Source organism: Oreochromis niloticus, linkage group LG14 (genome assembly GCF_001858045.2).
Source record: "Oreochromis niloticus isolate F11D_XX linkage group LG14, O_niloticus_UMD_NMBU, whole genome shotgun sequence".
NCBI classification, from domain to species: Eukaryota; Metazoa; Chordata; class Actinopteri; order Cichliformes; family Cichlidae; genus Oreochromis; species Oreochromis niloticus.
Window position 1 is genome coordinate 19,528,914 of NC_031979.2, and position 14,447 is coordinate 19,543,360.

The window sequence follows — 14,447 nt, forward strand, 5'->3', positions numbered from 1 at the left end:
TTTTGTACAAATCCAGCTCTGAAAAAGTTGGGACACTGTAAGAAGTGTAAATAAAACAGTGCAATGATTGGCCGTTCTCATAAACCCATATTTTGTTCACATAGAACATACAAAGCATATCAAATGTTCACGCTGGGAAAGTGTATCATTTTAAGAAAAATGTTCATTTATTTTGAATTTCACGGCAACAACACATCTCAAAAACGTTTGGCCAGGAGGGTGCTTCATTGCATTGCATTCTGTTTTTATTTACACTTTATGCAGCATTTGGCGTTTTTTTCTTTGCATACATATGAAAAAATGTGAACATTTTTAAGAGGGATGGATGTCCTGTGGCCATCAGATCACATAACATGTCAAACAAATATCACCTAAAGACAAACGTTCACTTTTAAACCAGTTGGTTAAATTAAACATTGATTTGTTTTGTTTTTCATGGCCTCAAACCAACAAATTAGGCATTTGACTCTTTATTCACAAACGATAAAGAGAGATAAGGAATGTTGGGGAAAAGTGGCTGTAATGTGTAAACCATAACGTATCTACATGTGCTGAGATTAATCCTTAAAGCTACAAGAACAATGTATGCAGCTAAATTGCATAATTTTTAGACTTCCCAGCCCCTTTATTAAAGTAAGCATGAAATGTGTGTGATCATTAACAAATCAGGACTATTATAGGGTGGAACTTTAATGACATGGCTGCACGTGCTCTTCCCGAAGTGGACTTTATGACACGAGACCGTCGACTATATTTTTTTCCTCAGATCCGCAGCTTAGCCATCCCTGGCTAATTTAAGCATTTGAAGCTGCACAGCTGTCAATACACAGCCTGTTTAGGTTTTTTTTTACCTTTATACCAACTCTGATAATTCTCCCTTGTCTAAATAGCTATATTTCCAAACCAGAAGATTGGGGTGTGTGATAAAGTGAGAATAGAGCTTAAATTCCACATTAGAAATAATGATTTATGAATACCCTTTAAAAACTCAGGAAAATATTCAGAGTGCCTGAGGCAGCGAGCTTTATCACCAAGTACTTCACATTTATGGCTCAGTGTGTGCTTAAATGAATTCAGTAATTACAGTTGGTATCCCAGGGATATTTAATAATAAAATGTGCAGCTGTTTCTCCAAATGACTGTTCTTGGTATCCCATTTAAAAAAAATTATCATTTCATGACCAGTTATTAAAAATCAGAATGAGATATGAGAGGTGCATTAAAGCAGTAAAGCTTTCCACTTGCATTTCAGATCATTATGCATCATACTGATTCACTTCTCACTTATTATTACATGATCAGTAGCTTGAGTCTTGGGATAACCCAGCTGTACTGCACCATTACAGGGCACAAAACACAAACTGGGATGTGAGTGGTGTAATAACCCCTCACATCCTATATAATGGCATAAATGTTGTGTCTTACCTCTGATAGCTGACATCAGTTGGACCTTCTTGAACTTCCATAACTGTGAGAATCAAATCCCCGAGAGCGAGTGATAGATTTTCCTTTGTATGATGCCGTCGTCCAGCCTTTACCAGGAGCATGGTCCGTAGATTAAATAAAAATGTTCTGGGCTTCATAACTGCTTACTCCTTTGACCCTTTGAGTTTTCTGCTTCTACCATTTTAAAGTCCTTTTTGTCCCACGCCTTCACATACAGCAGAAATACGGCCCCCTGCCAAGAGGTTCAATGAAATGTTTTCAATCAGCGTCATATAATAGATTTTCCCGACCTTCAATCATTTCGAATTTCTCCCACATGACCCCTTGAAAGGATTTGCCTCCTGTTCCCATGGCTCTCCTTAAATCAGCTGAGGGGTCAGTGGTCATAATCCTATGGATGGCAATGAGATTTGAGCCCATCATTAGATTTAAAAGTAACAACAACTCTTGGATCTGCAGTGTCGCTATAGATGTGCTTTCTTTAAGTAAGTTTAATATTGTACCTTTGATCAAATAATAACAAGTTTGAGTATTTACAGTACGTTCACATTTCTGTGTACTACCACGTGTATAATCTAACCATACTGACAGAATCACAGTTTGACATGTTCACAAGTTGAACAGAGAAACAGCAATCCCCATGAAGCCATTTTTATCCTGTCAGTAGACCTAATGTGAACCATTATATAAGATGTATAAAATGCAAACGCAATAAAATATCCATCCACCTATTCATTCTGTTCTGCTTATCCAATTAAGGGTCAATAAAGTATCATTAAATCAAAATAAACTAAAACAATGCTGTTTGGGAATCAAGTGAAAATACGTTTCTTGTTGCAATTATGGATGATAACAATCTAAAATACAGCAAACATAACGTTTCAAAAAGCATTTCAATATTGAGTAAATTAATATATTTTATGGGCCACATTTTGCTCCATGTTCTCTATTTTTCACTGATTTCACCATGCTTAAATTGGAGCTAACCCTAAAATCATTATCTATATTGTAAAAAAAGGGATCGTTCATAATATGAGTAACAAAGATCATACAAATCCACTATTTCTAAAATCAAAAACATTAAAATTAACAATCTACTTCTATATCAAAACCATGTTTACCAGGTTAGGCAAATAACAAACTGAATGCACAGTTTTATACCTGCACAATGGACTTCTCTGACAAGTCAGAAATGAATAAAGCGTAACATTCAACCACTAAAACTATTTTTTCTGCTCAGAAATAAAGTAAAGAACTGTTTGTTATTTACTTTGTAGGTCTGTAACCTGCTTTTTGTAAAACAGAAAATCTGAAAATTGATGGATAAAAACAATGATTCAATTTTAGTATTAAAGCAAGAAAATCAGTGCTGTGACTCAATAAGAGGCCTCAGTGGATATCAGGCCACACGAAAGAGCTTTGATTATAAATACAAAGACAGCTGCAGGCCCGTGGTGCAGTCCTGCAAAAGTAGGAGATGTTTTCCAAATAATGAGTACTGCTAATATTAGCCCAGCTTGGAAATACACCCCCCACTCCCCGCGTTAGTGGCTATGATGGCTGTTATGACTCCAGCAAAGTGCAGGATGACTGCTGCCTTGGCCTGAAGAAAACAAATTATGTCTAGTGCTTGACCCGAGACAATGCAATGTTTTGTTAACACCATCAGCCTTCTAATAAGATCGATGACAATTTATCAAACCACTGAGGCACGTTCACATTGCATTTGCTGCTTAGCCTTCCTGAGATCAGTTTCCATGGTAATATTCAGGATATTATGGCCATGCAATTAGATAATAAAGATCAGATATATGAGGATTAATATAAGCTGCTTATCGAAAAATTGGATATGACCCTTTATCCAAAACCCTGTGTGCATATCAACATGCTCACTTATAGAGCTTTATAGATAAATCTATACAAACATTGAAATGCTTTCACAGCCAAATGATGTGCATGGCTGGGATGTAAAGCTTTTTGTTTTGCAGTATGTTTTGTTTGTTTTTTTAAGTCACAAATGAATTAAAAAAAAAGCTAAACTTATTGAAGTTTTAATACATTTAAAGGTTATTAAGATATAAGACATATGTATCTCTGCCTCTGAGAGTGATAATCACTATGTTGTGGGCTTGTTTGAAAGGCTTTCATGATATTTTTCTTATTATTGTTCTTGTTAGTGTCATGTTGTGTCTCACCATGAAGGCCAGTATTAGTACAAAGAACATGGTGGTGAGAACACTGCTGGAACGTTCAGTGAATGTGGCCACCAGCACACAGCAATGTAAAAATGGGAAAAGGATTAATCTCCTGCAGTAGTTTGGGACAGTCCACAGTGAAATTTCAGACTTCTTGATCCCAACATCCGAATAATGCAAATCATCTTCAGTGGAGCATAAAGGATGCTCCGTGGAACCACGACAAGAACAAGGAGACAAAGAAATAAAATAAAATCGAGCCCCTCGATAGCTGTTTATTTTCTCTCCGAAAGCTTTCCTCTGTGTTGTCTCCAGATAATAAATGTACTTCGTAAAGATGAAACACAAGAAAGCTGCCGAATCAGTTTTTAATGTGTTGTTGTAACTTTGTTTGTACTTCAACAGGTTTTTCCACTTTCCCAAAGCGTCTAATGGACTTTGGCACCTGAAAGTCTGCATCACACCTTTTAAACCAAGTGTGTGTTAATCATTATGTCACCCTTCTGTGTGCAAAACACACTGATGTTTCAGCTTTTTGAGGAGCACCAAGGCCTTGTTGCTCATAAGCAGGAGCAAGACATGCTTAACTTAAGTTACCAAGGAAGAAAAATTAATCCTTGACACTGAAGTAGTTTGTCTGATGAACAGCACAGCAGGAACTGCTGCACAGGCTTGACCTTGAGGCTATCAGGCTACATCTCTGCAAGGAGTTGGGATAAAGTTAATTAGAAAGCACTGAATCAGCGAGATGAGTTGTCACAGGCGGTAAAAGTAACTGACTGTATCTTTGGCTGTTACAGAAAACAGCATAAAAACATAAAAAAGCTGCGTCTTTATCTTTATGAGAGAGGTTACAGAGGTTAAACTGTGACGCAACAGTGAAAAGCACACTTTCCTTTGTGCTGCATGTATAATGTATGAAAAGTCTTCTTACTTTAGCATCTCTCGTCTTATCCTCCTAAAACAAGCTGACTTATGCTTTTTTGGTTTCTTGGTCATGACCGTGTCAGTGTGGCTCTGCAAATGAAAGCACAAATGTAAAGATGGTTCCATTTCAAGTGAACAGGAAGACTCATATAAAATAGATCCGATAAACCTTCAGTGTCAGATTTCATACCTTTAAAATCTGATCCTGAAAATGCACTAGTCATCTTTTTATTGTAAAAGTGTTAATAACTTTATACCTGTTATAAACGACAATACTGAACTCATTAGGTGACATCTGGACTTCCCACAGCATCACGGGTAAAGTGGTCTTATTCTGGCCACAGAACATCATATGCCTAATTTCCTATATTAAATTCAAAAATCATGATTCTATATTTTAGCAGATGGGTCTAAAATTAAGCTCTTAAAAGCGTGTTAATAAACCAAAAAGATTAGAGACGCAATTGATTACCAGGTTGAGTGAATCATTCATTTAAACATCTGACCATGAAGATACAATAACAGCCCGCACTGATACAGGATGTCATTATTTGGTGATCGGTGCACATCCAAAGCTGTGTAATAAACAACTACTGTGCCAAGAGTTTGTCTTTGTTAAGGAGCACGGTGGTTTCAGCCAAGTACGCACTCAGACAAACCAGAAATGTGACTATAACAAGCGCACAGCCCTCTGTGAAGCTCATGCTCCATGCTTTTATATTCATCTTTCATCGCTCGGTTGATTGCTCGGTATGTCTTTTTGCCTTCATAATCCTTTCTATTCTTTCAGAGTTGTAATACTTACAATCCACAGAACTCTCCCAAAAACAAGAACTGCAGGCACAACCAAGAAATTGTGAGCAGTAAAAGGATTTCGGGGGAAACAATTATCAGTCTCTGACAAATACATATATAAATGCACACATACATTACAACAAGTTTAAATATACAGCAGCTAAAAATGTGCCCGCTATATGGTACAGCTATATTACATGATGCCCATCAATGGGATAAATATAACATGCAGCAGGGTACTAACAGGCAAAGGTATGCACTGTATCCTAGTACAGCACCACTGACACAACACAGCTTTGTCTCCTGTGAAGGCAAATAAGGACATTGTTTAATGCATGCTTTATTACCTGATTATGATCCCACATGTCATTTTGGTCAGAGATTACATGATGCCAAGGGTCAGTGATGGAGGCCTGAACATGTTATAAAAAAGAAGACAACACAGAACAAAAATATACCTCCAGATAAATGTCTTTTTTGATTACATCTCAATCTGATATATATTAGGTTTTGCAATGTTGGATACAGATGTAGATACAAATTTGTTTGTGTGATTTTCAGCTATTCCTTGTAGGATATTCATTTAAAAACATAAAAACAGGGAGAAATGCACTTTAGTTCAAAACACAGTCAGTCTGTCTCTACACATGTAACTATGTATTGGGAAAATCCATAGTGACATATAACGCTATACACTCTAAGAAGTAAAAGAGGACCGTAAGCTCCTCTGAATAAATGTAGGACCAACCTGCAGGGGTCTTCATCAGGCTGTCCAACCCCTCCCTGACTCATGCCACGTTCCCACCTGTCTGAAGGCCTCCAACATCATTTCCATCCCCCAAAAGACTGGTATAAACAGCCTCAATAACTACAGACCACCAGAGAGCTACTGCAGTTTCTAAGGTAGAAATTAAATTTGGATCTTAACATGTGGTCATTACAACAGTCACATTATCTTGCACATTAGGTCAACTGATTTGGTAGTGGGAAGAATAATGCCCAGTCGGTCGTTATTAACGTGAGCATAGCACATTGTAAGCAGGTATTCATGTAACAGCATGAATGTTGGACACTGTCCCACCTAACCCCAAAATAGCCCAATAATAAATCCCTGAATGTGGTTGATTGAAAAAGTAGAAAGCTTGGTTATGACTCAATGCTGCAGCAGGATCATCTGTAAAAACAGGTTTAAAGCTCCGGTGGGTGTAACTTATCAAGAAGACCAACGTATGATTCCAGTGTAAAACCTTTCATGAAATTAAAATGTTGACACTCCAGAGCATTCTCCAGTGTGTGTGTGTGTGTGTGTGTGTACATAAAGTGCAAAGTCAAATCAGTTCTGCAGAAAAGAGCGATCGGTGTTATTGCTTGAGGCAAACATGAGTTGTGGGGAAAAAAAGCCCCTGATATCTGCAAAGATAAAGGTATTTTCAAAGTTTTTTGAAAAAGGATATCAGTGAGTAAACTTTTGCTTTAAAGATAATATCTTAGGTTGACGTTTCGGCTTTACTGGCATTGTGCTGATGGGTGGTGAGATTCCTATAAGGGCATTGCTCAGGAATAGCCTACAGAGAGTTTGTGCATATGTCAGAAAATCAGAAAGCATGACACAAACACAGACTCAAAAAAACCCTTTAAATTTCAGATAAATGAGAAATATATTTTAGATAAACGATAAAAACACAATTACGTACACTCACTGTCGACTTCAGTGGACACACCTTGCAAGTACTGAGTTGGGCCCCTTTCATAGTCAGAGCTGCTTTAATTCTTTGTGGCATAAATTCAACTAGATGCTGGAAACATTCCTCGGATATTTTGGTCCATATTGACTTGACTGTACCACACAGTTGCTGCAGATTTGTCAGCTGCACATCCTTGATGTGAATCTTTTGTTCCCCTTCATCCCAAAGGTGTTCTATTGGATTGAGATCTGATGATTGTGGAGGCCACGTGAGTACAGAGAACATCCTCCTGGAAGCAGCCATCAGAACATGGTACACTGTGGTCATGAAGGGATGGACATGGTCAACAATGATACTCAGTTAGGCAGCTCACTGGACATTTTCTCTTTTTCAGACTGTTCTCTGTAAACCTTAGAGAAGGTTGTGTGGCAAAAGACCTGAAATACTCAAACCAGCCCACTGGCACCAACAACCGTGCCACGTTTAAACTCACTTAAATTATCTTTTTTCCTCATTCTGATCCTCAGAATCAACTTCAGCAGGTCATCTTAACCATGTCTACATGCATAAATGTATTGAGTTGCTGCTATATGACTGTTTGGTTAGATATTTGCGTAAACCAGTGGTTGGTAATAAAGTACCTGGTGCGTGTTTCTGTATTGAATACGCTATAAATAACAGCTCTTGCTGTCTTTCTTGTAGTACCATGGCTACAGGCTGCCAACTTTCATAACCACACACTGAACCTTTTCAGCTTTTTAATTAACAAGTTCTTAAACAATTGAATTACAGAGAAAACGACAGCAAGGGCGGCACCTTTTTGTATTTTCCACACCCAATTGCACCCACACATTAGTGTGTGGGTGAAATGAAAGCCAGCAAACATTTTACAGGTGTTTTTATTGGCATGTGGTCGAAACTTTAAATAACCTACTGTCGCTGTATGTAATAAAAAGAAATTACATTAAAATTAATCAGAAAAACATGTTCCAGCCCTCAAGCCTTTCCTTACTTTGACTTTTAAAGTATTGTCAGATGGCACATGTTGATTGGAACCTGAGGGCTAATATAAAAACCCATATCATCGTTTGCATATTATTAAGTGCTACATACATTTTACCATCAATTAAAACTAACAATGACAAAAATAATAGTGACAGTAATGTATTTTGGTTGATGTGTAATTATTTTAAGTATCTTAAATGTCCTCTGTGCAGCATAAAGAAACTGAAATTTGCTTGTGAAGAAGAAAGATCTGCATGCTGCTGTTGATCACTACCTGAAGGAGTGGAGCTTAAAAAAGGAAAGCGCCCATCTGAACGAAATAAAAGCTGCCGAGAATCACAGAGTACTCATGTGTGCTTTCATTTTCAGCATTGCTCTGTCACTATTTCTGCCAATTGACCTGAACCACCGCTTGTGATTCAGCAAACAGAAGTGAAATTAGATTTCATTTAGTCTCATAATAACTCAGAACCAGGTTTACGGGGCTGTGCAGCAGCCTAATCATGCAATTATTTAAAATAACTTAGATCTTATATTTATTTTTATTCTTATACCTATTAATGCTGAGTTATTCAGAGGTGAGGAAATATTTTATTATCAGTGTTCTATTTTATCGCTGCTTGAGGGTAGATTTTTAAGAGAAGTGCCAAACTTTTACAGCCAGTCTCTTTTAATGTTCCCTTCATGTCTGTCCTTGACTCCTCTGTTTTATTCTCTTTTTAGCGGATTATCTCATCAGGCCAGCAAATACAGATGTTCTCTGTGCCTTTTATACTGACTTTGAGCAGAAGAAAAAGAAGAAAAAACATGTGTGCCCACATGACTCGAATCATGTTAAAATCAGGCAGGATTTTTCATGATTAAATCTGATAAACTGATAGTGCAGTATTTTTGCAAGGCTGTAAATAAGTGCTCTAAAGTTGGCTTCTCATTTGAGTCTTAATTTTTAGACCTCTTTTAAAAACTACAACAAACTACAGCAAGTAAACATCAATACTTTTTCTGAGTCTGAGATGGTACTTCCTGCAATGATGTTAACAAGCAAGCACACTAAGGTTAACCAACTAGGTGTAACTTATCTATACTGCATGAATCAAGCCACATTTAGTGTGATTTACCAGCCAGATCAGCCCCAGGGCTTTGGATGAATGAATTACTCATAATTATATTAATAACACTTATCAAATTACCAAAATCAGCATGTTCTTACCCTATTATTGCATTCATGCACTGTCTTGCCCTGTTGCTCCCTAAAGATTCCTGATATTTGGATTCTCTGTATCTGTCCTGCGATTGTTCTGGACTTCTTTATATTACTACCAGCATTAAAGCTTTTTGTGTCTCCCAAGTCCTGCATCCAGGTCCATGGTCTGCCTTCCACACAGTTCATGGAATAAAAATGCTTCCAAAATAGGTTTTTTCTTTATTTTATAAATAACCCCTTCATAATGTCTGTTTACTGCAGGCTATTTATCAATTCAGGCAAATATACTTACACATAATATAAATATAGTCTTTTGCAAAACACAGCTGCTAGCAAGGTGTAAGTATTGAAGTGGCCAGTGAGTGTATGTAAATATCTAGATATATAGTTATACATACACACAAATAATAAGAAGAAGAAAAAGAAATGTTTCGTTAATATTTTCCTTATGTTTTGTTTACTTGTTTGTATCATTTCAACATTTTATTTTTTTTAAATAAACTCTTATATCATCATCATTGTCATGAAAAACATGGAAGAAAATCTGTAAGAGTACAATCTAAATATGAGAGCTATGGGGGGGGGGGGGGGGGGGGGGGGGTAAATTAATTATTTAAAGACAGAGTTGGTCAATTCATTTTGGCACTCGTGACCCTCCGTAGCTAATTTTTACTAAATGTAGTTCCCCTCTTCGACCAGCAGAGGCCGCAAAGCCCGCGCTTTTACGGTGCATGTTATTGTTTCGTTGATTTTGGCTGAGCAAGCATAAAAGTTACCTTCACTCTCATTAGCGTAACCGTAGTTAGCCAGCCGCACATGTTAACGCTCCCGTTTTCACCGTACACTCCGTTAACAGGCAGCGTAAACTAGTCAACACACTTAATGTTTACAGTTGAGTGGATTCAACATGGACGAGCGGGACACTGCGGCGATCCTACACGGAGATGTCCTCAGTGACACATTAGCGGACGAACCACAGCTCGACGTAAACAAAGAAGAGCCTGGTGTACCGACCACCGACGTCTTACGACCGCCTGTTACCTGCTCGCTGCCGGTGTCCGTGGAGCCGGTGTTGTTCCTGTCTATGTTCTCCCTGACCCTGCAGGCACCTCTGGCGACCCAGTACCTGTGGGACCGCATAAGCGAAGACCTCGGCTACAACGGCTCCAAGAGGTCGGAGTGCGGCAACAGCTCAGCGCCCCCCGACCCGCTTCAGAAGGTAGTCCGGTCACCCTGAAATGTACTGCTGCTGCTGCCCACGTCTTTTGCGGGTTGGGAAAAAAAAGCAGTGTAATTACCCTTTAAATTAAAAATATGTGTGCTGTTACAAATAAAGGCTTTACAAAGTGAGTTTAATACATAGTGAAGTATTTTTATAACAGAAAAAGCACAAAAACATCCTTCATTAATATTACGTTACATGTTATAACCTTAAAAGTGCAATGAATTTTAACCCTTTTCTTCAGGCTCTATAATGGCTGTAGATTAAAGGGGTTGTAGGCACTATAACACTGTTGATTGATTTTATTAATAAGCCATGTATTAAACAATATGCCCACCCCCGATAGGTTTAGACCAGTCCCAAGTAGCACCACAGCTTACAAGAACTAAAGAAGTAAGCTGACAAAGCCCACGGAGAAATGTGTGATTTAGTCCACAGAAGGACTGTGGTACCCTGTTTACCCTCATCTTTTTGCTACTTGGAATATTTATGCAGGCTTTAAAAAGAAAAAAAACATTTGTGCTTAATATCTTGTATATAAAAAAGCTGAAAAACATCTCACTTCATTTATTATATTTGTTTATCGGGGAGACATGACATTTCAATCCTGTGTATACGTGGGACATATTGCAGAATGGACAATAAATCTGACTTTGACTCTCACATATCTCATATCATGACTCACTAATCCAATAATCTGTTGAACAGCCAGCAAACTTGCAGCATTATTTATTATTCATCACAAGCTAGACACAAAGTAATGCTAACATGCTAGATTTACAGTTAAATTAACTGGTTCAGTAGGCGAAGCCATGCCACGTTGCTGATTTCTTCAGGTTACATAGTTACCCTTAACAAACAACAAAATGAAGGAGTTTATGAAAGAACTGCATGCAAAGCAATCCTAAAAATAAGCCATTCCTGTATCATATTTTGTAACCTGTTCTAACAAGTAATGCACACTCATATAGTTATAAGCATCACCAAAAGGCCCATTTTGGACCATGACAGCCCTTTAAAGATATGCAAGAACTCCTGTCAAGTGCTTACAATTTGGGGAAAACAAAAGCAATACACAAACAAATAGACACATAAAGACATGCAGATGTGTTTTAAAGGCTTTTTTTATAAGTAAATTGATCATCAGCACCTAAATGGCTGCACGTGTAGTCATTTAAAGAAAAATAGAGTTTTAAGCTTTAAACCTACAAGCAGTTCAACAATGAGGAACAGCAGTCACATGCTGAAAATGGGAAAAAGGAATACAATCTACATGCTCTGCTCAAAAAGGTGAAGCAAAACTAGTGTTTGGGCAGATTCGACGCAACGATGTATGCGTCTAATTACACTGGTGTACAGACAGAATTACACCTGGGATGCAGCTAAGAAACAAAAAGTAGAAACAGCATCTATTTAAAAAAAATCTTCTCCACCTCTTCACTGATCACTGAGATTAATTGTTGTTAAATGTGTCTTTTTCAGGAGGTGGAAACCTTGACAGCACACTGGAACCTGTACATCAGTCTGGGGGGCTTTTCTGTCGGGCTCTTGGTTGTGCCTCTCTTGGGCTCGTGGAGTGACCTCGCTGGTCGCAGACGAGTCCTCATCCTCCCTAACCTTGGCCTGGCCCTGCAGGCGATCGTGTACCTTGTGGTGATGTATCTCAAGCTGCCCGTGGTCTACTTTCTAGTGGGACGGCTGCTTAGCGGCCTGTCGGGTGATTTTAATGCCGTCCTGGCAGGCTGCTTTGCCTATGTGGCAGACATCAGTGACAGGCGCTCTCGCACCTTCAGGGTGGCAATCCTAGAGGCGTGTCTGGGCCTGTCAGGGATGCTAGCCAGCATCATTGGAGGACAGTGGCGGCGGGCTCAAGGGTAAGGAATGTGTGTTAAACGGTTCGTTCACACTGCTCTAATATATCTAAATCTACCATATAAGCTTTACCTCTCTATTTCTGTGCTTTTTTTAGTTACATCAACCCGTTCTGGCTCGTGCTGGCCACCAACTTGGTGTCAGCTCTGTATGCCTTCCTCTTTGTCCGTGAGACTGTGGTGCCAGACCCGAGTGCTAAGCTCCTCACTACTCGACACCATAAAGCTGTCTGGCACCTCTACTCATCAGGAGGCAGCAGCAGTGAGGCTGGAGGACGATTTCACAGATGCAAGCTGTGGCTTTACACGCTCTGCTTCTTTCTGGTGGTGACTGTTCACTTCGGCTCCAGAGAACTGTACGTGTTGTACGAGCTGAGCTCGCCTCTGTGCTGGGGGCCAGACCTCATTGGCTACGGATCAGCAGCTCAGCACCTGGGCTACCTGAGCAGTCTGGCGGGGCTAAAGATCATGCAGCGCTGCATGGAGGACTCCTGGGTGGCTCTTGTGGGTCTTGCCTCCAACATTGTTGGTCTGGTGGTCTTTTCTGTGGCTAACAGCACTCAGCTCATGTTTACAGGTGAGAGGTGTTGGAGCACATTCATAACCTCCGGATGGTTTATAAACCCATTTTAAAAAGTTAATCTCAAATGTACTATGTGAGGAAAAATGTGAGGTAGGATAAATTAAGTGAGGATGACTTTTACTATTGTAGTACTTTAGTCATGATTAGGTGTTTTCTCTCTTCTATTATGTGTAATGGAATGCGGCATCTGACCAAGAAAACGTCTTGTCCGTGTTAAGACTTAGAATATATATTGGTGTCAATTTAATTTGGAGTTAAATGTCACTGCAGCATGGTGGCACAGTGGTTAGCACTGTTGCCTCACAGCAAGATGTTCGACTTGGCTACCTGGCCGGGGGCTTTCTGTGTGGAGTTTGCATGTCCTCCCCGTGTCTGTATGGGTTCTCTCCGGTACTCTGGCTTCCTCCCACAGTCCAAAGACATGCAGTTGGGTTAATTGGTGAATCTAAATTGCCCATAGGTGTGAATGGCTGTCTATCTCCTTATCTTGGGCTGGGAACCTGCCCGGGGTGCACCCTGCATGTCGCCCTATGGTAGTTGGGATAGGCTCCAGCCTCCCTTTAGACTTTTTCAAGGATAAGTGAATGGATGAATGTCTGCTTTTTACTTTGATTATCTTCCTGTATTTGTGCTTTCCAAATCCTTTTACCCTATGTTATTGTTATTTTTAAAGCAAATTTTAAACATAATGACATGTCAGTGAACAAAAGCCCACTGATAGTCTACAATAAACTGTCTCTGATTGTAATCTCTGGAAATAATTAACACAGTTAAGTGATGATTTCAGAGACTGCGTTGAATAGCTATTTTTGGACTAATTTAGCAAAGAATATAACTCAGAGTTAGAATCATAACAGTTTTATTCACCCACACTGGATTATTTCATGGATATTGAACAATTACACGCGTATGAACGTAAAAATCTGTTTTTGTTTTGTTTTGTTTTTTGTCCCCAGGTTATGGTCTGTGTTTGCTCTTCATGACATCGACACCTGTGCTGAGGTCCAAGCTGTCCAAGTTGGTGGACCCGTCAGAGCAAGGTCAGCCCCTGATCGTGTACAAGTGTTGCACATTTAAAACCAAAGTTGTGAGGATTGTGTTTGAGAGAGAGAGAGCTCAGTGTGTCAGCTGTGCAGTGGTGGAATGAGCCAGTGAACTAATTAGATCAGCAGCACAGTTGAAGCACATGTTCCCTTGTCACGCGGGACAGCTTGTGCTCTGCAGGTTGTATGTGTAATTGTGTTATTGGGTGTGTGTGTGCTTTTTCTTAGGTGCCCTGTTTGCATCTGTTGCCTGTGTGGAGAGCTTGTGTTATCTGGCGGGCAGCGGCGTCTTCAACTCCCTTTACCCAGCAACCCTGCACTTCATGAAGGGATTCCCTTTCCTCTTTGCTGCCATCATCCTCTTCATCCCAGCTGGAATAATAGGGTGAGTCTGTTCATGCCTGTGTGAATGGCTTTAGTCTTATGGGCTGTAAACAACCAGAAAAATGTCATTACTGACCATCTCCATGT

At 39.4% G+C, this 14,447-nt stretch overlaps 2 protein-coding genes across 3 annotated transcripts in view; one reads left to right on the plus strand and one right to left on the minus strand.

Moving 5' to 3' along the window:
• The window catches only part of foxn1 (forkhead box N1), a 24,303-nt gene extending 13,885 nt beyond the window's left edge, over window positions 1-10,418 (minus strand). The window contains exons 1-4 of the mRNA XM_025898304.1: window positions 10,299-10,418; window positions 7,085-7,365; window positions 5,711-5,776; window positions 4,576-4,658 (exon numbers count right to left, since the gene is read on the minus strand). Of these exons, the coding sequence (XP_025754089.1) occupies window positions 4,576-4,658; window positions 5,711-5,776; window positions 7,085-7,351 (416 nt within the window). The 5' untranslated portion in view covers window positions 7,352-7,365; window positions 10,299-10,418. The remainder of the gene's footprint in view (window positions 1-4,575; window positions 4,659-5,710; window positions 5,777-7,084; window positions 7,366-10,298) is intronic.
• Window positions 9,883-14,447, plus strand: part of slc46a1 (solute carrier family 46 member 1) — a 5,565-nt gene continuing 1,000 nt past the window's right edge. For both annotated transcript variants that reach the window (XR_267826.2, XM_003458625.3), the window contains exons 1-5: window positions 9,883-10,476; window positions 11,962-12,353; window positions 12,449-12,927; window positions 13,890-13,973; window positions 14,205-14,361. Coding sequence is in view for 1 of the 2 variants with exons in the window: in XM_003458625.3 (XP_003458673.1) it covers window positions 10,165-10,476; window positions 11,962-12,353; window positions 12,449-12,927; window positions 13,890-13,973; window positions 14,205-14,361 (1,424 nt within the window). In the remaining variant the exon portion in view is untranslated. The remainder of the gene's footprint in view (window positions 10,477-11,961; window positions 12,354-12,448; window positions 12,928-13,889; window positions 13,974-14,204; window positions 14,362-14,447) is intronic.